General features: G+C 37.3%; 1 protein-coding gene across 1 annotated transcript in view; it reads right to left on the bottom strand.

Annotated features, from left to right (window-relative positions):
- DHRS7C (dehydrogenase/reductase 7C) overlaps nt 1-24161 on the bottom strand; it is a 54818-nt gene extending 30657 nt beyond the window's left edge. Inside the window, exons 1-3 of the mRNA XM_072645099.1 lie at nt 24049-24161; nt 23607-23766; nt 1025-1137 (exon numbers count right to left, since the gene is read on the bottom strand). Of these exons, the coding sequence (XP_072501200.1) occupies nt 1025-1137; nt 23607-23760 (267 nt within the window). The 5' untranslated portion in view covers nt 23761-23766; nt 24049-24161. The remainder of the gene's footprint in view (nt 1-1024; nt 1138-23606; nt 23767-24048) is intronic.
- Nucleotides 24162-27978: the final 3817 nt, after the last annotated feature.

The following is a 27978-nucleotide window of genomic DNA, read 5'->3' as shown; positions in this document are numbered from 1 at the left end:
TATCTTGTAGTTAATATGGGGAAAGGGAACTTTTCCCAAAATTTTGTCTTTAAGATTTATAATTTGAATTTACTCATTGTCTGTCACCTTAGTTCAGGCCCCCAGCACTTGTACTATTGCAATAGCTTTCTGATTGATTTCCCAGATTCTGGTCTCACCGTCTTCAATCCATCCTCCATATAGTTGCCAAATTAAAATCTCTAAAGCGTAGATCTGACCACATTACTTCACTGCTCAAGAAGCTCCAGTGTGTTCCTTTTGCTTTCAGGATAAAATATAAACTTCTTTATCGGGCCTTTAAAGCCTTTCAGAGTCTGACTTCAATGCATTTTCTGAGATTGATCTGATATTGTTTCCTTTCATATATTTGATATTTTACCCAAGCTGTTTTACTTGCTTCTCCTCATGTGGGATATTTAATGTTCTATCTCATTCCTTTACAGAAAATGTCCCCTTGAATAGGCATGCATTACCTTTTAATTTTCCTTTCTGAATTCTCAAGTTCCCTAAAGTTTCAGCTCAAATACTATCTTTCACACAACCCATTTCCTGACCCTGCTCATTGTTAATAACACCCCATCTTAGATGGTATTTACTTTGTAGATATTTTGCATTTACTTGACTTATGTGTTTCTCTCCAGTAGAATGTATGCTACCAGAAGGCAAAGCTTATCCCATTTTTGTCTTTATATTCCTAGCACCTAGGACAGTCTCTTGCATGGAGTAGGCATGGAAAAATGGTAGTTGAATGAATGAATGGGTGTTGCCTTGGACAGACTGAGACCTGAGAAAGACTTTGGCTTAAAAAGGCCAGGGTTTCTCACTGAATCCTGGACCGTTGCCAGTTGTCCTGACCTATGTCTTGCCCACTGAGCTTTGATGACTCTGAAGGGGCTGATGACTTTGCACAACTCTGCCTCACTTAAATCCAATTCCTTTGCAAGTCAAGACATCACCCTTCTGATGTCATTAGCCTTTGAGAATGAAGGACAAGCAACAATGAATAAATAAATAAAAATCTTACCTTGCTTGGATCTGCTACACTCAGAAGTGCATCATACAAGGTTTCTAGCTTCTCCCAATTCTTGCCACACAGTACCAACCTTGCACCACCAGTATGGAACAGTCGAGAACATTCTGTTACAAAGCATTGAAGAGGACAAGGTAAATGTATTGTTATAGTCCTATTCTTTCAGTCTCTTAGGTCAAAGAACAATAGAATCATAGACTTTTAGAGTTTGAGGAAACCTCAAAAATCACATCTACTCTATAATCATATCCAACACAATATTATCTTCCTTCAACAGAGAATCAGGCAGGGGTGAAGAGAGAAAAGAGTAGAAGGAAAAGGAATGGTAAATTCAGGAAAGGATTAGTCACAAGCAAAAAAAAAAATCCATCTTTGATGGATGGAGTTTGAAAGGAAAGAATAAAAGAAAAAAACAAAATGGTAAGAATCTGAGACTGGTCACTGGCTGAGTGGAAGAGAAGTGAATATGGAAAGAAAGTAGATTTAACTGAAGATAGAACATTAATGTTGACATCTCCCCTCTCAATAATAATTTCTTGTAAAGAGAGCAGTGTAGGGAAAAATTAAATGAAAAGATGGAAAATTCATGTCAGTCATAACTATAAACACCAATAGGATAAATTCACTTGTGAAATGGAAGAATGTAACTGATTAGAAAGCAGAATTAAAAAATATGTTGTTTAAAAAAGCCATTTATATATAAAGTTTCACAAAAGTTAAAATAAAGAGCTGGAGTAAAGTCTTAGGAGTTTCAAGTAAACAAAAAAAATAACAGCTACAAGGGTAGCAATTATGATCTCAGACAAGACAAAAATTAAAAGACTGGATTAAAAGATAAATTAGAGAAACTACGAAGGCTCTGTGTAAAACCACCACAGACAATGAATCAATATGCATATTTAATATATGCACTGAATGGCATAGCATCTAAATGCTTAAAAAAAGTTAACTGATTTACAGGAAGAAATAGGCATTTATTATAGTTGAAGAACTCAATATACCACCTCTCATACCTAGAGAAATATAACAAAAAGATAAACAAGAAAGAAATTAAGGATTTAAAATGAACTTTTGAAAAATTAGATATGCTATATCTTTGTTGTGTATTGAATGAGGACAGAAAGAACAATATGAATCTTTTGGAAGACAGGTACAAAATGGAAACATGCATTTTTTGGACATGGAATATTTATGGCTTTTTTTGTCTGACTATAATTATTTACTATAAGAATTGTTTTTCTTTATTTCTATATGTATGAGGGGGAAGTATTAGGTGAAGGAAGAACTCTAAAAGTAACATGTTGAATTTATTGTATGTTTTAAAAAAGTAAACCTTATATCATAAAGATTCAATGTTTCACAAATAATCTTTTTGGTTATGCTTACCATAGTGTATATCACTAAGGCAATAGTCACAGCACTAGTAGTGACTATGAATGTGCTGGTATAGTTCCAGTTGCAAAGTATAATAGACCCTCCATAAAGAAAGCAGAAGAAAAACATTTATTTAGATACCAGAATGCCAAATCTCAAAATCAGAAAGCCAGATCCATCATAGTAGCCAAGAAATCAATATATATTAGCATTGTAGGGGACAAAGCCATTCCCAAACTTCCCCCTAATGCCTGCTTACCTGTGTCCTTCTCTCTCTCTGCCCTAACTGCTCTCACTCACTTCCTCTCAGTTCTGGTCCACCCTTCCTATTCCACCTGTTCAGCAAGTTCACCTCTCACCACATGTGACTTAGGCTTCCATGTGATTTAAGCAGGTCACATGGGCCTATTAATAAATGGGAAAGATCTTCCAATTTAACTTACCACTACATTTAGAAATGACCTTTTGTGTGTTCATTAAATCCAGGATTAAAAAAAAAATGTAACAAGTATGCTTGATCTCACTAATCCAAAATCAGGCCACTACATCTTCCCTTTGTTTTTTGGGGAGGGTGTGAAAATTTTATCGAAAATTGTTTTCAACATTCACTTTTATAAAATTTTGAGTTCCAAATTTTTTCCCATCTTCCCCAAGATGGCATACAATTCAACATAGGTTATATGTGTACAATCATATTGAACATATTTCTACATTGGCCATGTTGTGAAAGAAGAATCAGAACAAAAGGGAAAAATCATGAGAAAAAATAGAGAAAATAGTGTGCTTCAATCTGCATTCAGACCCCATAGTTCTTTCTCTGAATGTGGATAGTATATTACATCTTGAGTCTTTTGAGTCATTTTGAGTCTTGGATCATTGTCCTGTTGAGAAGAGCTAAGCCTCTCAGGGTTGGTAATTGCACAGTGTTGCTGCTCTGTATACTGTGCATGCCCTTCAACCCAGCAATATCACTTCTAGGACTGTATATCAAAAGATCATACAAATGGGAAAAAGACCCACATGTACAAAAATATTTATAGCAGCTCTTTTTGTGGTGGCCAAGAATTGGAAATTGAGGGGATGCTCATCAATTGGGGAATGGTTGAACAAGTTGTGATATATGAATGTAATGGAATACTATTGTGCTATAAGAAGTGATGAACAGATGGATCTCAGAAAAACCTGGAAAGATTTATATGAACTGGTTCTGAGTGAGGAGAGCAGAACCAGAAGAAATATCGTACACAGTTACAGCCACATTGTGTGATGACTAACTTTGATAGACTTGGCTCTTCCCTGCAATGTAAGATTCGAAGATAACTCCAAAAGACTTGTGTTAGAAAATGCTATCCAAATCCAGAAAAAAAATTAGTTCAAAGCATACTATTTGCCCTCTCTTTTTTGCTTTGTTTTGTTTCTTCTTTCTTATGGTTCATTTTATTGGTTATAATTCTTCTTTACAACATGACTGATGTGAAAACATGTTTAATATAAATGTATATGTACAAGCTTTATTAGATTTCTTGCTATGTTGGGGAGGGGGGAGGAAAGGAAGAAAATTTAACGCTCAATAGCTTGTGGAACTGAATGTTGCAATCTAAAAATAAATGCATTTAAAAAAGAGAAATGAGGCTTTTATCAGAGACACTAACTGTAAAAATTATTTCCCACGTTTTTGTTTCTCTTCTAATATTGTGGTTGTATTGGTCTTGTGCTAAAACTTTTAAATTTAGTATAATCAGGATTATTCATACTGCATTTCATAATGTTCTTTTCTTTTTGTTTGGTCATAAATTTTTCCCTTCTCTGTAGATCTGACAAGTAAACAATTCCTTGCTCTCCTAATTTACTTATAGTATCATTCTTTATGTCTAAATCATGTACCCATTTTAACCTTATCTTGGGAAGTGGAGTAAGATGTTGATCTATGCTTAGTTTCCAGTTCCCCCAGATATTTTTGTCAAGTAGTGAGTTCTTATCCCAGAAGCTAGAGTTTTTGGATTTATCAAACAGTAGATTACTATAGTCATTGACTACTATGTCTTTGTGTACCTAATCTGTTCCACTGATCCACCATTCCACTTCTTAGCTGGTACCAAATAGTTTTGTTCATCTTCTCTTCTGAGTTCTAGGAGTACCCTCAGAAATTTCAGTTTTCTTCTCTAATGCTATTGACTTAAGCCCCTACCAGCTTGTTTTCCCCCATGCTAGTCACCAGTAACTCAAGTTCCATCTAATATCAATTAACTTTTATGAAGGGATGTGTGTGTCCATCCTTTGTTGCCGAAGAAGACCATGCCATTGAAGAAATAATGACATGACTTGCAGTTGACTGTGTTTCTGAGTGAGGGAGGGCTGTACAGGTCACCAGCCTCACTTTTCCTCCAGAGCCATCCAGATATGTATATCTATCTTAATTTTTCTGAACACTTTTATTTTAAAAAACTATAAGGAAAAAGTATTAAACTTCAAAATCTGAAGTATTATACTTTGAAAGAAAGTACTACATGGTAGGCACAAACACTTGTAAAAATGAGGACAGTAAAATTTTAAATTACTGGAGGAAAATTCAGTGCTTGTGAATGAGCCATGCCAATAAAAAAAATGACGGAATTACTAAAACTTATCAGATTTAGTATTATATCAAACTACCAAGCAAAAGCTTTGCAATGCCAGACAAAAGAATAACAAAATTCATTCAGAGCACCATCAGATCTAGAATCTAAAGAAAGACAATGAAATAAAAGTAGGAATAAAGAGGGAATAGCATTTCCAAATTTTGGATTATATTACAAGATAGTGATCATCAAAACTATTCTAATGCATTTTTTTGAATAAAAAATCAATCAATAGAACAGAGCAGGCTAGAAATAAAATAATTGTAATTAAATTTAATAAGCCAGTATCAGGTAAACCTCAAAATATAAATTACTTAGGGAAAAATTATCTATTTGGCAAGAACTGTTGGAAAAGCTGGAAAGCAATCTGGCAGAAATTAGGTTTAGACCAATATTTTGTACCATGTACAATTTTAAACACCAAATGCATGTGTTTCATGAAAATTGTAGAAGAGAACCTAATCATTCACCTTTTACAGCCATTTACTGGGGCTCCATTTTTCACCAAATGAGGGATAAAAGTACTCCAAATCTTTTCTGGATTTGGAAAGTCCAATTTCAATCATGTGAAACTGAAATATTTTTGAAAAGCATGAAGAAATAAATGCAACTAATGCAAGAATGGATATGACAAATTGAGAACTGTTCAGTCTTTATCCTCATAGTTTGGATTCCAATATGAAAATGTTTGGGCATTTATTATACCTTTTCAGTGGCTATATTGACCCTGTTGTTTCAGATTTATATTGTTCATGATTTTTTACGTTGATGTAACCTATACTGTTTGTTTTCAATTATGCCTACTGTTTTAGCTTAGTACACTCTTTCTCCCTGCTTTTCCTAAAATAAATCCTTTTTTTGTTCAGTCATTTTCAATTTTGTCTAACTTTCCATGTCTCCATTTGGGGTTTTCTTGGCAAAGATACTGGAGTGGCTTGTTATTTCCTTCTCCAGCTCATTTTACAGACGATGAAATTGAAGCAAACAAGGTTAAGTGACTTGCCTAGGATCACACAGCTAGGAAGTATCTGAAGTCAGATTTGAACTCATGAAGATGTCTTCCTGATTCCAGGCCTGGCCCTCTATCCACTGCACTACCTAAATTTTTCTGTTATATGTTATTCTACTTAAATCCAAAAGTTCAAAATTCCACTCTAAAGGAATATTCAAGTATTGAGAAAGGAGATGGAAGAACCCAGGACAGTGCATTTGGTGAACTCCCAGCCCTGTAGCAAAAGGTGTTGTCTCTGTTTCTTTTATCTCTGTCTCTCACTTTTCTCCCACTCCCACCGACTTCACACTACTTTGTTCAGGAGTTGCAGGGGAGTCCATTGCCTGGTACCTACCTCCAAAGTACTAGCTTGATGAGTCCACTGCATTACTGTGGATTCTGTAGACTCCTAATTTCTATTATGACATACAACATTTCATATATTATATATATATAACATAAGAATAAACACCAGTGATAGAATGGTTGAAATCATGATGGGAAAGGGGAATTGCCTTGTTTGTACTCACAGGAACTGAGGCTATGCTGGGGCTTTCTTGTAGCTATCAACTCCCTAAAACTAAGGAATTAAGGTTAGAAAAGGTAAGCTTAGCTCTGCATTTACTGATCAAAGTCATTCTTGCATTGTGAACCTAGGTACCTGCAGTTATGCTAAGTAATAGTCAATTTTTTTGGAGTCTTTATAAGGGGAACTCTGAGAAACCAAATCTTGTTGTTAATAGGTATTTGACTCAGCAAATGTGCACATGACCTCAGGATGAAAGTGCCCCAAATCTCTACTTCTGCATTGTGGTATCTTCCTTCCTTTACCCTGAATTTTTTTCATCTTGTTCTGGTATCCCATAGTTCATGACCCTAGTGTCCAGTGAGCTCCTGGTAAAGCATATGCAAAGAGATGATAATTAAATCCAAGATAACTAGGAAAATTGTATGAAGTAAGAAAAAAGAGTCCAGGACACATCCTTGGGGGATTTAAATGTAGCAAAGGAGCAGACAGGTAAGAGGAGAACCAGGAGAGAACATTGTCATGAAAACCTGTAGATAAGAGAGTATCAAAGAGGTGATAAACAATGTCAAAGCCTTTGGAGATATGATGTATAAAAAGTTCAAGAGACATAGTTTCTTGGTCATGCTAGTGGATATTTAATAAGGTGGGTCAGTGGTACTCGAATGCCATGTCGAAGACATGAAATGCACTCAACACTTATATGCCCTTTGAAGAGCAGGTGTTCCTGAGGGTGACAATCAATTCTGATGGGTTAACAAGTAATGAGAGAATGAATATTATAAAGATAGGTAGGCTTATTCTAATGAGAGTTGGGGGACATGACTCTGATTACCCAGTCTTGGTCAAAGAGATTTGTTTATATTCATATCACTCTATCTAGGGTAAATCTAGACAAAGGGGGAGGGGGAATTCATTTCTACCTAGACCTGACTGAGTAAAATGCAATGGTCCAGAATCCATCAGTTCACCTAAACTAAAATTTCTTTACCTTTTGAATAAATCTGAGTTTTTTCAGTGGGATGTGTCTGTCCAAGATTTCATCTCCTTATTCTTCAAAGGCTGACTGAATAGCCTACAGGGAATGAGGAAACAGAATGGGGGGAAACCCTAGTCAATTCAATAATTGATTATTAATATAAGAGAAAAATGCTAATTTCTCTCAGAGAAGTTAAGAAGGTGGTTGGTACTAGTAACTTTGGAGAGTGCTGTTTCAATTAAATGAGGAGATCAGAAACCTTGGAGTTAAGAAGAGTATGAGAGCAAAGAGAATGAAGAAATTGATTATAGACAGCCAACTTGAGGAGCCTGTCCACAAAAAAGAAGAGAAATATATGATGAGAAGGAACAGGGATGGATGGATCAAATGAGGGTTTCTGAGGATGAGAGAGATATGAGTATGTTTGTAGGCATTAGGTATGCAGTCAGAAGGTATGGAGAAACTGAAGATTAGGGGGAGAATGGGAATGATAGAGGGGGCAATCTGCTAGAGGAGATAATATGGAATGGGATCATTTGTGCATGTAGAGGGGTAGATGTGTTGGCATTCAGCCAACATTACAACTAAGATTGTGCCTGGACTAAATTAGGAAGTATGTGATGCTTACTAGATAGCAAGCTCCATTACAATGTCCATGCCTTATCTAAACTTTGAATCTCTCCTAGCACCTTACATGGTACCTTGCCTGCTCTTAGTAAAATATATATTCTTTAAGGCATTCCAGAAGGATGATTGTGTGAGTCATCATGACTAAATCCGGCTCCCTTTTATCCTGTCAGAATGGCCACGAAGTACCAAGTATCCAAAAAAACCCAAAAAACAAAAACAACAACAACAAAGAAGAAGAGGAAAGCAACCCTCACTTGGAAAAACTTCACTAGAAACTGAAGAAGCCTCAATCCAATGAATGGATGTGCTGTGGTAACAAAACAGGGAGGCCTCTTTATACACAAATGCAGTATCCTGTTCTCAGTCCTCTAGATTTTGGCAATGTGGATCAACTCCTTCTTTGTGGAGCATTACTCTTCTCCTTCTCCATTTCTTTCCTTCTCTGACTTTTTTCCTTTCTCTTTCCTTCTGCCATCCCAATTCTAATGTTCTCACGTGCTCTTTCTGGACCTAGAGTCAAGAAGACCTGAGTTTAAATCCTACCTCAGACATTTACTAACTAGGTAACCCTACACAAGCCTCTTTTAGCCTCTTGACTTCAGTTTCCTCATCTGCTAAATGGGAGTAAAAATAGCACCTACCTTCCAGTGTTGTTAGGAGGATAAAAAGAGAGTAAAAATACACCAGGTTTTGCAAGTCTTAAAGCACTATACAAATGCTGGATATTATTATTATTCCAAAGACCAATGAAATAAATTAAGGGAATTATAATATAAATACATGTAAATGTCACTTTGTGATCTGAAGAGCACTTTTCTTGAACAATTCTGTGAGATGAGTAGCATGAATATTATTGTTTCTAATTTGAAGACTGGAGCTGTGATGGGCCTAGGTGACTTGCCTGGAATCCCATAAGTGGTGCACAGTAGATCCAGTGCTCAGGCCCAAGTCCATTGGCTCCAATTCTGTTTTTTCCCCAAATATATTATACTGTTCAAATTCCACTGTAATTTCAGCCATGCATCAAAACTCATTAGTGATATTTCAATTTCTTATATTCAAAACACCCTTTGAAGATTAAATATGTGTATTCATAGCTAGTATAGCGGGATATGTTTGGAGATGGATTTCATGTTCCTATAATACTTGGGACTGAGAGAGAACCTTTTTCTTTATAGGGGTAGATTATCTGGACTATGACTTCAGAAGTTTGTGAGTAACTTAAATATGGTGATTTTACTCAATGAGAGCTCTGGGCAGAAGTGCTTCCAGAACGGGAAGTTTAGAAGAGTGGGAAAATTTTACATGAGTGGGCAAGATGTAAGTTGTAACAGTCAGTAGTTGTAGATGAAAATAAGCAGGAGGAGAGACAGACAGAGAGAAAGGGAAAAAGAGAGAGACAGAGACAGAGACACAGAGAGAGACAGAGAGACAGAGAGAGACAGAGAAAGAGAGAGAATGCCTAGTTCATATTTAGGCTACAGATTTCATCTGAGAGAGCCAGGCTTGTGCAGATGAAGATGGCTGAGACAAGAGAGATTGAAGTGACATGGAGAGAGACTTCAAGAGGTGTGAACCTGCCTCAAATGTCCTGAAGCTCCAGTTCGTGAGAAGCAAATCTTTAGCTGCACTGGAGACAGAAGGTAAAGGGTCAAAGCAGAGAAACTATTCAGACAATGGTCTCTGACACATGTCATGAGTTTAATGGATGTGTCCCTCTTCCACCATAACAGTGAGAGATCAGGATTAATTAATTGGTATCAATCTAATTCCTTCAGACTGTGAGCTCCTCAAGGGGAGGGACTATCTTTTACTTCTTTTTTTTGGTATCTTTAGCACTTAGTTCAGTGCCTGGAATATAGTAGATGTTTATTAAATGTTCATTGATTATTATTGATTGAATTGGGAGATATTCGTGACATGATTTAATGTCTTGCTGTTTACATGGTTGTAGTTCACTCATTTCTGTTGTCCAACTCTTTGTTGGCATTTTCTTGACAAAGATGCTGGAGAGCTTTGCATTTCCTTCTCCAGCTTATTTTGCAGATGAGGAACTGAGGTAAACAGGGTTAAGTGACCTGCCCAGGGTCACATAGCTAGTAAGTGTCTGAGGCCAAATCTGAACTCATAAAGATGAGTCTTTCTGACTCCAGGTCCAGCACTCTATCCATTATGCTACCTAGCTACCTCATTATTTACCTTTCCTTTTGTTTTATTTAAATGTCCTTTGCTCTAACTTCATGTGTCATCTGGTATGGTCAGTTAGAATCATTGAGTGAGGGCTCAGAATTATGGATTTACACAGATGCTGGCCCAAAACAGTCTAGAGTCTATAAATTGAGAAAGGATTTTGGGATGAGATCATACTTCACCTTTCCTCATTGTTTCAGGATGTAAGATTTTTTTTTTGGAAAATTACAAGAAAGTGGTGATAGTTTCATAAGTTTATATAATATGATGTTTTATGTTTAATATTTTTAAATATAATAGATAATGTAAAAATTCCCAATTCTCTAAAAAATAGACAAACCAAGTTCTAAGCAAATGAGTTTAAAGTTAATTTCTAGAAAAAGTCAATGGCATTATTTGTGAATGTCTGGGAAAGGAAACAGTGATCATAGAGAATTGTCACAGCTGGATGTGGTGTTACACACTGTTAGTCCCTACTATTGGGATTACAGGAGCTGGTGTATTACTTGATATATCAAGAACTCTGAGGTGTACTAGGGCTAAAGTTGAATGAGCATCTATACTTAGTCAGGAATAAATATGGTAAGCTCCAGAAGTAGAGAGCCACTCGGTTGCCTAAAGAGGGGTTAATTAGCTTTGCAGTTGATTAAGCCATTGAGATATTTTATAGATAAACTGTCATCTTAGAGCTGTCTAGCACAAGTTTACTTGTAAGGATCCTTTTTTTTTAATCAGAGGATTAGATTATATATATATCCCTATTGAATTTGATCTCATCGAATTCAACACAACATTTTAGCCTGCCAAGATTTTTTTTTAATGGATCATGATATCCAATGTCATGATATCCTCCTAGGTTTTTTTTGGGGGGGTCATCTGCAAACCTGAGGATAATTGAGGTCATATAGGCAAGGGACCTTTTTAAAAATTTTTAAACTCATACTATTTGTAGTCCACCTTCCTTGACGTTGAATATTTTTCCTAACAATCTATATTATACAATTCCATATTTCATACCTGGCATTTTCTTCCCAACAAACACAATTTATATGCTTAAAGTGTTTTTCTATAAACATGTATATAATATATTTCTCATAATAATTCAGTGAGGAAAGTAGTACCATGGCACTCCTTTTCCTGTGATGACAAGATTTCCTTCCTTGGTGGGACTCTGCCAACATCAGTAAGCCTGGTGACCAGAACCCCTCCCTGTGCAGGAAGTGATGATTCTATCCAGTCCAATAAAGACATTTTAGAGCAATAGTTTCTAAAGTATTGTGTACAAGAAGATCAATTTTTGTACAGGAAGAAATTATATTTCTCTTTTTTACTAAAAATAAAAATTAAGCTTTACTAATATTTAGTATGCAGATTGATGCTGCCACTCAATATTCAATCTATACAGCAGATAGTCACATATCATGTCTGATATATGAGATAGCCAGAGGGAAGAATGGAAGTTCTGCCATGTAGAGAGTAATAGTCATGTCTTCACTCATTCATTTGCTTTAAGCATATCATATTGCAACTTCTATCCATTGCTTCAGGTTTTGCCTTCTGGGGCCAAGCAGAATAAATCTAACTCCCCTTTCCATGTGACAACCCTGCAAGATAGCTGAAGACAGCTGTCATATGCCAACTGGATCCTCTCTTCTCCAGGCCAAATGCCCCATTTCCTTTAACCAATCTTCACATAGCCATGAACTCATGATTTTCACCATCCTGCTTATCCTATCCTCCTCCAGGGACTTTACAGCTTTTCAAAGTCCTCCCTGACAAGTGATGCCCAGAACTAGAACACAGTACTCCAGATACACAGTACATCATACAGCAGAATTATCGTCTTAGTTTTGGAAGCTACGTCTCACTTTTAATGTAGTCTAAAGTTGTATTTGCTTTCTTGATTGTATTATGCCCTGGCTACTTCTTAAATAGGTCTCTTCAATGAATGGACGTTACTTCACCCTAAGTGAGTACCTGCAAAGATTTTAGCCTAAAGGGCCCAAGGTCTTCCAGTGAATCCTGGGTCATTTCCAGTCATCCTGATGAATATGTGTCACTGGATTCAGATGACTGTGGAGGAGAAGTGAGGTTGGTGACCTACACTGCCCTCCCTCCCTCAAAACAAAGTCAAGTGCAAGTCATGTCATCATTTCTCTGATGGCGTGGTCTTCCTTGGCAATGAAGGACAAACACAATTATATTACAATATATTTCAGTTTACATATTCCTAGTTAAGTGGACATGTAAATGAATGAAGCACTTATTAAGCACTTGTTTTGTACAAAGTACTCTGCTGTGTGCTGGTTGTAGAAATAGAAAAGAATGGTGGTCCCTTCTCTCAAGAAACTCACATTCTAATGGGAGATATTATATTATCTAGTTTTAACTAACCTTCACACAATGAAAAAGGGGCTTAAAATGTTCCTGCAAAGAAAATACTGATAGATGATAGTATTTAATAATGTGAGCACAAGTGAACAACAAGAAAATGCCAGGGTCAACACTTCTCCTATTCCTAGCATAAGCTCTTTACCTGGAACACTACAAGGTGAAGTCAAGGATGATCTCATCAGATCTGAGAAGGACCTGGTCAAAAAAACTCAAAATTATCAAGAATTTTTGAATGACTTATCTAAACTCATTATTGTTAACAATAATTTTGCTCTAAGCATGCACTGTGCCTTGAGATAGTAATGTGATTTTTTTCATTATAATATTTTTAAAAAACTACATTTTTTGTTGCTGGAAATGTGTGGCTTTGTACAAATTTGTATCTGTAGACTAAAATTACTTTGGAAACAAAATTTTCTAACACACTGAAGAATTTTCTAAATGAAGAGTTTTAATGAACTTTGAGTCCATTCATTAAAAATACAAAAATGTAACACTAAAATGTTTAGGAACCCCTGATGAAGAATAGAGATCTCTTTCTACATTTTTTCCTTTTCTTTTTAAAAAAATTATTTTTCTTTTCAGTTCCAAATTCTCTCCCTCCCTCCCATTCTTCCCCCACTCACTGAGAAGGCAAAAAATATGATACTCACACATATGAAGTCATACAAAATATATTTCCACATTAGCTACATTCCTTTTTTAAAAAGTTGAGAAAAATAAAGGGAATAATATGCTTCGATCTGCATTTTGAGTCTATCAGTTCTCTGTCTGGAGGTAGAACATTTTATGTCATGAGTTCTTTGGAATTGTGGTGGATCATTGTATTGAGGTAGTAAGCTTTTCACAATGATTCTCTCTGCAATGTTGTTACAGTATAGTTTGTTCCCCTGGTTTTGCTCACTTTAGTTTGCAACAGTTCATATGAGTCTTTCTAGATTTTTCTGAAACTATCCTCATTATCAGTTCTTATAGCATGATAGTGTTCTACCACATTCTTATACAATAACTTATTCAAACATGCCCCCATTGATGGGCACCCCCTCAGTTTCCAGTTATTTGCCTCCACAAAATAGATATTATAAGTATTTCTGTATGTATAAGTCCTTCTCCTTTTCCTTTGACATCCTTGGGGAATAGCCCTAGAAGCAATATTGTTGGGCTGAAAGTTATGCACAGTTTTATAGCATAATTCCTAATTGTTCTGCAGAATGGTTAGATTTGCTCACAGTTTCAACAACAGTACTCTCTGTAGCTTTTTTCTTGACTAGTCTCAGGGATGTTCTCCTGATCTTGATCCTACTGGCATTGGTGAATTAGATCAATGGTATCAAACTCAAATAAAAATGAGGGCCACTAATTGATACAGAAAGATCCCTGTGGTTGCATGTTGACAGTTTTAAAATGTAATATTTGATGTGTTTTGCTGTATTTTATTTATTTATTATTTCCCATCACATTTTAATCTGGTTTGGGCAACACTCATTTGATATCTGTAGGTCATAACCAATACAGTGCTTTAATATATTTGGAAACTACAATCTTCAAATGACTTTCACCTCTATATATTTGGAGAGGTTTTTGCCTCCCCATTGACTATGTATACTCCTTTTGATATCAAACCTGCTACTTCTTCCTGTTCTCTAGGTATTTGTTTACTTCTACAGATGTTTCAGCCAAGGATGTTGAATTCCCAGGAACAGGATACCCTGTGAGTGATCCTTTAAGTGATACGTAAGTTCTTATGACACACTTCCATTTGTACTTACTCTTTACCCCCTAACCACTTGTTAGTGGTTATGATATGATACTGATATGGACATAAACATCTTCTCTGTCAGAGCCCCAGTATAACTTTAACTGCATTATGCTTGTGATGGGGGTACCCCTGCTCCCAGATCTGCCTTGAAATGATAATTTATTATCATCTGATGGCTTCCCTCCATCAAAGGAATTGCCTATTTCATGACAGTCTTTCCTAATTTTCCTATCACAAAAGACAGCTGCCATATCCCACTAATCCTCATAGCATGAAGCTGCACCTTAAACATTAGTTCAATGCATCAATTAAAAACATTCATATATCGACAAAAATCATGTGATTATGTCTTTCCTAAGTCCCAGAGATTTTTCCAGTAGCTTTTACTCTTACTTTGCAGATCAATTTAATAAAACATGATTGTGATGAAATACTAATGTGCTACAAGAAGTGATTTTAGAAAAACATGTATAGATTTGCATGAAATAATGAAGAGTGAAATGAACAAAACCAAGAGAATGTTGCATAAGTAACAGCAATATTGTTTTAAGAACAACCTTGAGCAAATAAATAATTTTGACTATTATAAACACCCAAATTAACTACAAAGGGCATATGAAGGAAGACACTGTCTGCATCCAGAGAAAGAACTGATAAGTAAAGTATGTATAGAATGATTTTACATATATACATATATTTGTATCTAATGGTAGCCATTTATAGGAGAGGAGGCAAGAAAAAAGAAAAAAAGAAATTTACATGAAAACTTTATTACATATTTAAAAGGAATAGGAAATTGTAATAGATTTGCAGTTTCATGTGCAATCATCTTTTTTTATTATACTATGTAATGAAAATGCTTGTTTTATTCCATAAATTAAAAATCTTTAAAAATAATCAGTCAAGGCAACTGGGAATATGAAGGCAAAGAACAGAACAATTCCTTCCCTCTGTGGAGCTGGGGAATACAACATATATATGAGTAAGGAATTGAAAAACAAAGGAATTTCAAGAGGGAGAGAATGTTTATCAGTAAAGATTTACTTAGGAGGTTTCACTGGAGCTGTGCTGTGAAGAAAATCTGCTTAAAGTTCCCAAGATTGTGGCCAGTGAAATAATCCACTGGCAACCACTAATGGCCTTGCCTATTAGATGCCCCAGCTAACACTATCTCCAAATTCTGCTAGGAGTTTGCCGGAGTATTCAACCTTGTATATTTGTTGCTGTATGGTTTCTTTCATTACGGTGCTAATAGAGAGAAAGAACATTGCTGGATTTGCAGTTAGGAAATCTCAATTTGAATTCTATCTGTGCTAGTTAGGTAGTATTGTATTTGTCCTTCATTGCTGAAGAGGACTGTGACATCAGAGAAATGATGACATGACTTGCACCTGAATTTGTTTGGAATGAGGGAGGGCTGTGCAAGGACACTAGCCTCACTTTCTCCTCCTGAGCCATCTGGATCCAGTGACCAGATATTCATCAGGATGACTGGAGATGACCCAGGATGCAATAGGAGACCTTAAGCATGCTACATATGCTAGCTAGTACAGTAAATAGACTGCTAGATCTGAAATCAGGAAGAGCTGAATTCAAATCTAGCTCTACACACTTTACAAGATGTGTGACCCCAGGCAAATCACTACACCTCTCTTTGCCTCAGTTTCCTTAACTGCAAAATGGAGATAATAATGGTGACTACCTTCTGGGGTTGCGAGAGTCAAATGAGATATTTGGGAAGTGTGCTGCAAACTTTAAAGCACTATACATAAATGCTAGCTATTATTACTTTCTTTCTAAGGCTAACTGTTTTTAGCCTCAATTTCCTCATCCATAAAATGAGAATTCGGTGAACTCTAAGGTCCTTTCTAACTCTAAAATTGTATCATTTTATGAACTTAAATCCAGGTCTCACTCTAAGGTTGGTGCTGATTCATGTACACTTATATATTCCAAGCTAATTTGGTTGTGGGACACTTCTGGCCTTGAACTTGCAAAAGTAACTATAAATATTAATCCTAGGAGTGAGAGGGATATGGGGGAATAGAATACCAATGATGTAATAGAGGTCAGGGAATTTGTGTATCAAACAGAGAAAATAAGTCCTATTTCATAAGAAAAAAACTCATTGCATCTGTAATGTGAGCTATACCTGGAGTTATTATTGCATTGTGTACTTGAAAGGGATTCCATGTATGTTGTGTGTGCAGTAGAAGTAGCAGCCCATCAGCTTGGATATTACCCATAAGACATAGCTTTATTAATAAACAAGAGAAGGAGTATAGTACATAATTTTCCAACAAGGTGCCAGTATATTCAAACTACCAGTCCAGTAGTAGTCTCCCCCAAGTTTTTCTGACAAGTGCACAAAAGGTCTTCTCCAGTGTGTGTGTGCGGATCTTCTACCCTTTCTGGCTTTGTGTCTTCATATGAATGGGCAAGAAAGAAATCTTTCACCTTCTGAATTCTAGCTTGAAGTTAACATAAAATATCGATTGGAATTATTAAAACAGGAAAATATTTATCTCTAGAGTCTCCACCTCTATTTGAGAAATTTCTTCTTTCGCTTTAAATCTTGTTTATGTATTTTACATAATCAATCTAACCATAGAGGAGTTATTTTATTTAGCGCAACAAAGACACAAGGGAAAAAAGATTTCATCTCTCTTACATGGGATTACCATTTGACCTTATACAAAAGTCTTCTCCTGAATCTATCTGCAGGCTATGGAAGGGGATTATGGATATCAGTGTTAAGATCCAGGTCCAAGTTCTGGGGCCTGGCTGAGATAATGAAAACAGGAGAGAAATTGAAAGAAAGGACTAAAAGTGGACCAGTTTCCTGGCTTTCTCATTCACCTATGAAGTTGTTGGAAGATACCTGTCTCAACCAAGCAATTCCAGAGTCTTCTCTGCCCACTGGTCACTAATTGACTCCTTTTTGTGTCTGGGACATTCTGGTTCCTGCTCTGGTGACCAGGATGATCTGACTCAGCTTCCCATAAGCAAAGCCTCTGGAGCCTCTAACTCCCACATGGTGAAACGTATCACCAACATTGGCTACAAGCATGAGCACCAGTTTTTGTTGTTGTTGTTGCTTTTGTGTTTAACATTTTAATAGCGAAAAAATTGTTAAGTATTGAACTCATAATGTGATGCACATGCACAGAACACCTTTTGTGAAACACTGCATTGGATCATGGGATTAAATTTAGAGGTAGAAAGTATCTTGGAGATCCTCTAGTTTTATCCTTTTATTTTACAGAACAGGAAACTGAGGTGCAGCAAGGAGAAGCAACTTGCCCAAAGTCACACACTCTGGGTTCCAGCTCAGTGTCTCTGTCTTGATAATTTTTTTATCTCTTATATTCTGTGATTTGTGACTTGTGGCATGTCACTAAATCTTTATAAGCCTCCATTTTTCATCTGTAAAATGGTAATAATCATGCCTATATTCTTTATCTCAGAGATGTTAGCAGAAAAATCCTTCTTAATTCTGAAGAGCCTGCACATAGAAACCATATGAGATACTGCCAACTAAATTGCTTTTTTCTCTCCCAGGTCCCCCGTACAGGGTTCTGCACATGCTGGCTGTGTAGTAAATGCCTGTTGAATGGAAATAATGGGGCTGAGCTGCAGTTAAATGGAAAAGGCCAAAACAGCAAAGATCAGCAGCTAGCAAATGATCTGCTCATCCGCTCTCCCTGTATCTTCCTAGTAGCATGGCTGGTGTGAAAACACCCTCAGGAATCATGCCAGCCAGAGTTCTGCTGACTGAGGGAAACCTGAATCAAGTAATTACACCAACAGCTGCATCCTTATGAAATCACTAGGATAACTAAGACAGAAAGATCTCTGAAAAAGGCAAGGAAAATTGCTGGGAAAAAGGAAAAGGGAAGGCACACATTAAGTTCTATCTTGCGATATCTTATATCATCATATATAAAAAATAAAGGCCAGGATGTAGCTAGACATTATCTAGTGGCTAGACATTTCTAGGAAGATAATGAACTTGCCACCTGAATTTAGCTTTGTCTCTGTGCCTCTCTCCTCCCCACCCTCTGTCCTTCTGCATGGGAAACAAGCATGGGTTTTGAAACTGAAAAAGTGAAGACCAGACCCTTAGGCAACTTGGATGGGAGAGTAACCCCTAAATGGATGACTAGATGTAGGGAAGGTTGACTCTAAGATAGGCCTCCATCAGAGATACTCATGCCCAGGACCAGGAAGTTAAATTCAAGGAAAAGATTAAGTCTGGATGTACTAACTAGTAGGCAGGACCCAACTCTATATCTAGAGCTTTGTGATTGGGACAAAGCCTTTTAGCTAAGCCTCAAAAGAAATAAATCAGTCCATTCCTTTAGAAGGGAAAATAAGGGAGATTTTCTTCTACATTAGGGAATACTTTTGCCAATGTTTGCCAATGGCTAAGTGCTGCTACCTTTCTAAAACAGCTATTAAAACATTAAAAGTATTAGAGCATGAATCCAAAAGGGCATAGCAGAGACTTCTCTTTTCAGGAGAAAACAGATAGAATTATAGCCAAGGACTTTAGCGATAACCAGAAGCTAGAAGCAGGGAGAAGTTCCAGAATCATGTACCTGCCTACAATGAGTTGGGACCACATACCTGCTGGAGATGATCTGTAGGGCAGAACAGCTCTTAGAAAAGACAATGAATCTGGCAGAGATATCTCTACTGTTCAGTAGAGATAATGCATCCAGGAAAGCGGTGTTTGATGCAGAATATATGTAAACTACTCTCCTGGAAGAGACCAACACAGAGCAGGACTCTAGGGAGCAATGTAGAACATCTAGGGAACATTGTAGAAGATATGACTGCCTTGCATTTTTGGAAGCACAAGTTGTTACTCCTTATATGGTCCCATGACCACACTGTGCACCTCTATGTTTGCACTACATGTATCCATGCTTCACATTGGTGATATGTGCATTTATTAAGTCAAGAGCAAGAGATACATATATATATATATATATACACACACATATTTTAAACTATGCTATTTCAAGAAATGTCTGCTCTGAACTCATTTGAACTAAACTTTTTATTAACTAATGGAGGCAAACACATCAGTAGGTGCTCATAACCAATAGTTTTGAATGAATGTATAGTCATATCATAGGGATGACCTGAGATAACCTTGTTTGGGAGACCCAATCTGCTAATAGCGGCAGGCAGTATCTTGAGGTACTATATCCCTATCAAACTAACACAGGGAAAGAATCTGGCTCTTATGAATTATTCTTAGCATTTAGATAATGCTTTTTAAAATTTTAATCTGTTTTGATATTCACAATAGTCCTGCAAGAAGGTAACATATTATTACCCTCATTTTACTGAAGCTTTTAAGGTATTTAAGGTACTTTAATTTAATTTAAGGTACTTTTATTTCAGGTACATTTAAGGTACTTTTCAAGAGTCTCATAGCTAGTAAAAGGCAAAATCAGGACTTGAACATGGATCTTTTGACTTCAAACACAGGACTCTATTCATAAAATCAGCCTGACTGTTACTACCTGGGATGTATATGTAACCACTGATCTGTGAACTCTAAAAAGGTCAAGGGTAGAATTTTTAGGGAGCAGGTTCAGGCAGAGAGACAGTAAGTGCTAGCTGGTCCCTATTTGTTCTTCCTTGTAGGGAATCTTAGAATCAGAACTGGAAGGAACTTTAGAATAATCTAATAAAACCACTTGAAGCCCAGAGTCAAAACCTGAAACCAAGTCAGTGAACTCCCCAATCCAGTGCTCTTTCCACCATACCACACTGCTCTTACCCCCTTCCCCCAGAAGAACATAACCATGTGTTATATTCAAAGTTTATAGCTATTGACCCACTGCCAGTAAGGAGAATGCTTCAAGTAGTCTTTCCAGGAATAGGGATGTATATATAGTGAGAGAAAGGCAATATGGCAGAGTGGATGATGTTGGACTTGACCTAGGTTCAGATTTCTCATTTTACACTTACTAGCTGTGTGATCTTGGGCAAGTCACTTAATCTCTCTGATCCTCAGTCTCCTCATTTGTAAAATAATAAGGTTGTATTCCATGACCACTAAGGACTCTTTCACCTCTAAATTTATAATCACCTGATCCTTTACTCTTGCTTGCTTTTTGACTAGTGGTACATATTTACAAGACAGCTGGTTGGAGTAAGAGATATACAGCAAAACATGGTCAGCTGCATTCCTCTAGGGATAGCTTGGGATCTTGCCATCCTTAGTAAATGAGTGCTGGGAGGATTCCCAACTCCCTCCATCCCCATTCTCCCACGTAGTTCTTCCCAACACAGGCACACAGAATAACAGAATTTGAGACTCAGAATGGACTTCAGAAGTCATTTAGTCCAATCCATAAACAAAGCTGCACTATAATATACCCAATCAGTGGATGTCCAGCTTCTACTTACAGGTGAACCCAAGAAGGGGGGACTCACCACCTCTTAAGACAACCAGTTACATTTTTGTCCTGCTCTAATTATTAATAAGTTTTTCCTGACATCAAACCTCTTTGTAACTTTGCTCTCTCCTCTTTCTGCCCTGTAGGATCTAATCTCTCCTCCACATGACAGCTATCATGTCCTTCCTGAGCTCTTTTCTCCAGAGTAAACATGCCTATGCACTCCACCAATCCCCATATGACATAGACTTATAGTCCTTCACCATTCTGGTTGATTTCATTTGGACATTCTTCAGATTATCAATGCAATTCCTTTCTTCCTCCCTCCCTTCCTCCCTCCCTCCCTTCCTTCCTTCCTTCCTTCCTTCCTTCCTTCCTTCCTTCCTTCCTTCCTTCCTTTCTTCCTTCCTTCTTTCCTTCTTTTCTTCCTTCCTTCCTTCTTTCCTTCCTTTCTTCCTTCCTTCTTTCCTTCTTTTCTTCCTTCCTTCTTTTCTTCCTTCCCTCCCTCCCTTCCTTCCTTTCTTTTTTTAACCATTGTACCCAGAAGTGAACACATAATTCCACATGAGGTCTTCACTACGAGCTCCAGTCCTTCCATTTTTCAGCTTTCTTTACTTCTTAAAATGGTTACACTTTCCTCTTTTTCCTTTTTCAGCCCCTTGGTGAACCAAATCAACTCTATACCATCTTCTACTCTTGAACCCCTTGCTCTCTTGTCCAACCCTGCTTTACTCCCATAATCCTTTGCTCCTGTTCATGTGTTATCGAATGGAACTGTAGGAAATGACAAAACCATGCTGACCCAGTTACTGCATAATCGCTAATTTCAATTGGACCCTTACCACATTACGGTAATTCTACTTACTCCTCCAACTGATCCCCTATCACACTCACCACAGTCTCTCTCTTTCTCACCACTCAAAGACAAATAGTTATCAAATCGTGTCATTTCTTTCTCTATATCTTTCGTATATCCTTCTTTCCACTCACACAACCACCACCATAGTTAAAGCCCTTATCACTTCTCACCTGGATTACTGCAATAAGCTTTTAATTGATTTTCCAACCCCAAGTTAGTCCCACTCCAATTAGGAATCCCCAAGTGATGATCCTAAAGTGAAGCCTCTCCAAAGCTCAATAAACTCCAATGGCTCTCTGTTACTTCCAGGATTAAATATAAAGTCCTCTTTACAACCTGGCCCCTTCCTTCTTTTCCAAACTTACATTCTATTCCTCTGTGATTCAACCATATTGACATACTTACTATACCTCATACATGACATTCCCTTTCTGGTCTCCATCACCTTGTACTGGTACTCCCATTCCTAGAGTGCTCTTCCTCCTAACCTCTGACTCATAGCATCTCTGGCTCTATTTAAGATTATATTCAAGTATTGTCTCCTTTGGGAGGCCTTTCCTAGATTCCCCATTGCTAGTGCAATCTTCTTAGGTTATCTTCCACAGATGGAAGGTAAGTTAAATAAATTAAAATGTATTAAACATAAATTAAAATCTGTATTTATTATATATGTGCTGATTTCCATAAGTTATATTCCCTTTTACAATGTAAGGTCCTTAAAACAGGAACTGGTTTTGCTTTGTTGTTGTTTTTTTTTGTATGCTCAGCATGTGGTACATAGCCATTGGAGCAATGTACCTAGTATAGGTACATTGATAAATGCTTGTTAGCTGATTAATTGATTTGTGAAGGCAGAATATGATAAATTAATGTGCCTTGTTATGAATCTCTTAATACAGCTTAACATATCATTAGTTTTTTTGGATGCCACATTATACTTCTAACTCATATGGAACTTAATGTCCACTCTAATACCAAAATCTTTTCCAGAACAATTTCTGTGTAATTATTCCTCTCCCATCATATCTTGTGAAGTCGAGCTTTTGTACCAAAATTTAAGTGTTCACATTTATCCCTATTGGATTTAGTCTTATAGTCCAATGCTGTATCCTTTCCAGGTCCTTTTGGATCCTAACTGTCGTTTGGTGTATTAGCTGTTCCTCCTCCCAGCTTGGTGATATCTGTAAACTTGATGAGTTACACACACACACACACACACACACACACACACACACACACACACACCTCTCCCTTGCTTGGAGGTAGCCCTGGGTTCTTACAGGCTAATTAGCAGACTAAGCAGTACAAAACTGGAAAAGCTTCCAACCAGAGCCGAAGAGATGGACCCTGTACCAGTAGGTCCTTCAGAGAATCAGCTTAGTTAGGCTAGAAGACTGCTCATCAATTGATTCATTTTTTTTCAGCCATAGCAACTTCCAAAAGCTATACATTAAAGTGTGATCTCTTTTAGTGGAAGCCGTCCCCCAGTGCCCTGGTGAAGTTCTGGAGTAGTAATGGTTTAGGCACGTTCCCAAAGAGGTATTTTAGACATGTTTTGAGAGATGCCAGCATCATGGTAGTGAGTGTGTGGCCTCAGTGAAGGGACTCTGTTGAAGGGGCCTACTGTGCATGTGAATGTTCTGATCTGCTTATTACAGTATGTTTCACATTATTCTGCAACCACACTTTTTTCACAGGGCTGCACCGAATCCTCTATGGAGTGCTACAAACAGGCACACCTGGCTTCTGCCTTAAGAGCATTTTTCATGTCTCTCACCTTCCCCTCCTCCCAACCCCAGAGGGCAGAAAGGAGAATGAGTGAGAAGAGTGCACTTACCCTTGCCTAGACCTGAGATGGCATCAGTAATCACAACCACCTTGTTCTGGACAGCCGACTTTGACCACAGCTTGGAAACTTCTTGGTAGATGAAGAGGATCCCACTGATAGCCAGAAGGAGCAGAGGTAGCATGAGCACAGCCATGATCCCCATCTTGCTCTTCAGGGGTGGTGATAGGAAGAAAGTACAATTAGTTTCAAAAAGAGACATCATTTACATTATAAAGATGGTGTAGGACCAAATTCAGCAATGCATCTCAGTAGTGACCTTGCCTGCCCAGAGGTTTTAGAGGCAAGTCCTTCTGGACACCTTCTTTGTCTCCCCAGGATTCCCCAGTAAGGGTAATTATGTTCTGCATGGGGCAGAACTTACCCCAATGTTCCCAGCTTTAGTACTATGAGTGATAATCTCCAAATACTTGACAAAAATGAAATTACTCACAGTGTTTTCCAGGAGCCAAAGCGAAGTCCAGGGGAGAACTGCCCTCTCCAAATTTAATTAAAATGGGTCTGCATTTTTAGAAGGAAATCTATGGGCTAAAGCCACTTGCTGGGCTCTTATGGCTATTTATAGTTCTCAGTTTCACTAAAAGGCTTTTCAGGGTAATTGCAGTGTCTACCCTGATAGGCAGGGACACATGCCTGCTGTATCTGGTTTCAGAAAGCTTGCCAGTCCTTTTAAAGCTCCCTTTGCCTGTCTGGCTATTACAAGTTTCCTGTGCAGGTTGAATTTAAGAATTAGGATCAGGATTTTGGATTTGGTGCCTGAACGTGCTTTATCCTGCTTCCTATAGAATGCATAAACCACTGTATATTCAAGGGAAAGTGACAAAACAAGACCTGGTTGAAGGAAATGGAGGTATTTTATATGGAGAAGACAGGGAAAGCATGAAAAGATATCTGTCCTCACATAATTGAAGGGTTAACATGTTATGAGAAGAATAAAAGGATTTGAGAAGAGTAAAAGGATTATTGGATGAAAGTAACAGGGATATAGATTTAGTCAGACAATTAGTACTTATTAAACACCTACAAATACTGAAGCTGAGGTTTATATTTTGGCCACATAAAGAGAAGAGGGGACTCATTGGAAAAGACTGATGCTGGGAAAGATTGAAGGCAAAAGGAAAAGTGGACAATAGAGGATGAGATGAGTAGATAGTGTCATGGAAACAATGAACATGAACTTGGACAGACTTCAAGAGGTAGTGGAACATAGAAGGGTCATGAAGAGTCATTCATGACTGAATGACTGAACAACATCTAACAAACAACAAATAAAAGCCAGGCACTGTGCTAAGCAAGGGGGATAGAAATAAAGGACAAAGACAGTACTTGCTCTCAAGAAGCTTATCATTTAATGGGGGAGACACCATGCAAACAGCTGCATACAAGCAAGATGTATGCAGTATAAACTGGAAATAATTAACAGAGGGAAGGCTTTAGTATTAAAGATGATTGGAAAAGGTTCCTTGGAGGAGGTAAGACTTTACCTTAGACTTGACAGGGATGAGAGTTTACCCAGGTATGGGGTAACAGTATCTAAAAATGCAGTTAGGAAATTGAAGTATCTAATATGAGGAATATTGGAGACCAGTGTCACTGGATTAGGTGCAAGGTATAAGAAGACTTGAAAGATAGGAATAAACTAAATAAAAGATTTCACATTTGATCCTGTAAGTAATAGGGAGCCAATGGAGTTCATTGATGTATACGTGTGTATATGCATGTGTGTGTGGAGGGGGTGTGTGATATGGACAGACCTCCATTTTGGGAAGATTAATTTCATAGCTGAGTGGAGGATGGACTGGAGAATTTAGGCTCCAACTGATTGCTGGACATGGATTCCCAATGGCACTTTAAACTTAACATGTTCCAAAAGGAATTCATTATTTTCCACATTAAACCTGTCCATCCTCTCCATGTCTCTAATGCTATTGGTCACATTTTATTCTACCCATTGGTCAAACTTGAAGACTTGATGTCTTTGACTCTTTCCTCACCTTCATTCCATCTGCAAAGTCATAGAAATGGAAAAATGTAGGTAATGTTTAGGAGATAGAGATTAGATTAGTTTGGTTGGAGCACAGTGGCTATAAATAAAATGAGCTTGAAGAGGAGGGTGGTGTCAGATTGTTAGGCTTCGAAAACCTAGAAAAGAAGTCTGAAGTTAACTTGGTAAGAAAGATTTTAAGAAGAGGAAAGACAAGGCTGTTTTGAAGGACAAATCTGTTTCTAAAAAAGATCATTCTGGTAGTCACATGAAATAGGATTGTAGCGGCAAGAGACTGGAGGTAGGAAGACTCCTTAGAAATGGCAATGGGAGTAGAAAGAAGGGGACATATACAGAAGATGTTGCAGAGGTGGAATAGAGCAGAATGGTGTCAGCTTAGATTTGAGAGGTAAGGAAGGCTGAAACATAATGCCAAGGTTTCAATCATGAGAAACTGGGAAAGATGAATGAGGACTGAAAAAACCCCATTAAATTTGGCAGTTAGGAGGTATCACAGTGGATAGAGTGCTAGACTTGGAGTTAGGAAGATCTGATTTCAAATGCTGCCTTAGATAGTAATAGTAATAGCTAGTAAAAGATACCTAGGAATAGCTGTGTGACTCCAGGCAAATCACTTAACCTCTCTTAGCCTTAATTTCCTCATCTGTAAAATGAGGATAATAATAGTAATTACTTCCCAGGGTTTTTGTGAGGATAAAATGAGATTGCATGTATAAAGTGCTTTGTAAACCTTAAAATGCTATATAAGTGCGAACTATATCAGCAATAATAAAAATAGCTCATATTTATGTAGCAATGACTCTGGACTCACTCCCCAGATCAAGACTGGCTATATATTCCAGAACTTCAGAGATTTAGATTTATTGTGAGGGGCAGGGAGGGAATCTTTCTTTAATGATGTCACTTTAAGACCATATTCAGTTACTTTCCTTCTTTACTGTTAACCACCAATGTTTAGTATCCCAGTTCCATTTAATCAATTAACATTAATTAGATTTTTACAAAGAGAGAATTACTTTGCAGATATAGCAAGAATAGAAGGTACAAACATTTCTCCTCAATACCCAGTATAGGATCACACTCTCCCCAGTCCCACCTCAGTCCCTTGCAAGAGTGGACTCGGACTTGATGTATTTCCTACATAACATTCACTCCACCAAGTTCATTTTCATATGAGGCATGCCTGAGTCTGCATACCTTCTACTTCTGGGCTGGGTCAAGCACTTCGTTCTTTTTTTTTTTTTTTTTTGAGCACTTCATTCTTTATCATCCTTAGGCTTCCAGCAAATCCCAGTTGTGGACTCCAGCCACAGACTTCCAGTGGTTCACTCTCCCAACCTTTTGAAACTCACAAGGTCATAGCCATCCTCAATCTTCTTCACTTAAAACACAAAAGAATGAAAGATAGGGGTCTCTACTCACAGGCCAAGGATGAGGAGGGATCCTTCCTTACATCATTGCCTCTCTCACCTAAGTAATAGAGAAACCTGAAAGACAGAGCTAAGGAAAGTTTCAATTTTCCTAGTCAGTGCCTTTGAATTCATTCTAGTTCTGGCCATCTAGACAATCAAGAGTACAAAAATTCTTTTAATAAGGTAGTTAGCATTCTGAAAACAATTACAGAATGTCTCCACATGATCCAAATCAGAAAACAAAACACTTAACCCTTTCATACATGGGATTGCATCAATTCAGCATGCTGTATCTGAAAGCCCACCCACAGTTATATTTATATAGCATTTTGAGATAGAGACTTTCTGTAACAATGGCACTGAGCGGAGCAGTGAAATGATTATTCTTGTTCTTAGAAGTGTTATTGATGCCTTTTAGTTTGTATAATGTAGTTTCCCAGTACAACCCTCTCACGTAAAACTGTTCACTGAAAAGAAGGCAAAATAGTTAAATAAAAACAACTATCACAGTAGCCACATAGATAATAGGTGCAAAGTTCTTTACTTTTTCCCCACGTCTTTGCCAAAGGAAGGAAATTGTATTTCATCAGCTGTTCTTGGACAAAATTGGCTAATACATTTAATCAGAGTCAAGTTATCTTTAAGTGTGATTTTCATTTACATTATTTTAATAATTGTGTATTGTCTTCTTTCTATTTTCCATTCTTTGCTTTAATCCACATGAGATTTCCATTTTTTTAATGAATTTCTTATGTGTTTTAAACATTCCACTAACCATATAATGCAGTTTTAAAAGTCATTCCACAATTAATGAGCATCTTAATTGATTTCAGTTTTTGCTACATCAACAAAAATTTTTACTGTGAATATTTTGATATGTATGCTGTCTGTCTGTCTGTCCAGTAGTGGGATCACATTGTCAAGAAATATGAATATTTTAGTGACT

This window comes from Notamacropus eugenii, chromosome 2 (assembly GCF_028372415.1).
Source record: "Notamacropus eugenii isolate mMacEug1 chromosome 2, mMacEug1.pri_v2, whole genome shotgun sequence".
Lineage (NCBI taxonomy): Eukaryota > Metazoa > Chordata > Mammalia > Diprotodontia > Macropodidae > Notamacropus > Notamacropus eugenii.
Note: the sequence above shows the minus strand (reverse complement) of the source record. Positions and strands in the feature narration are given on the sequence as shown.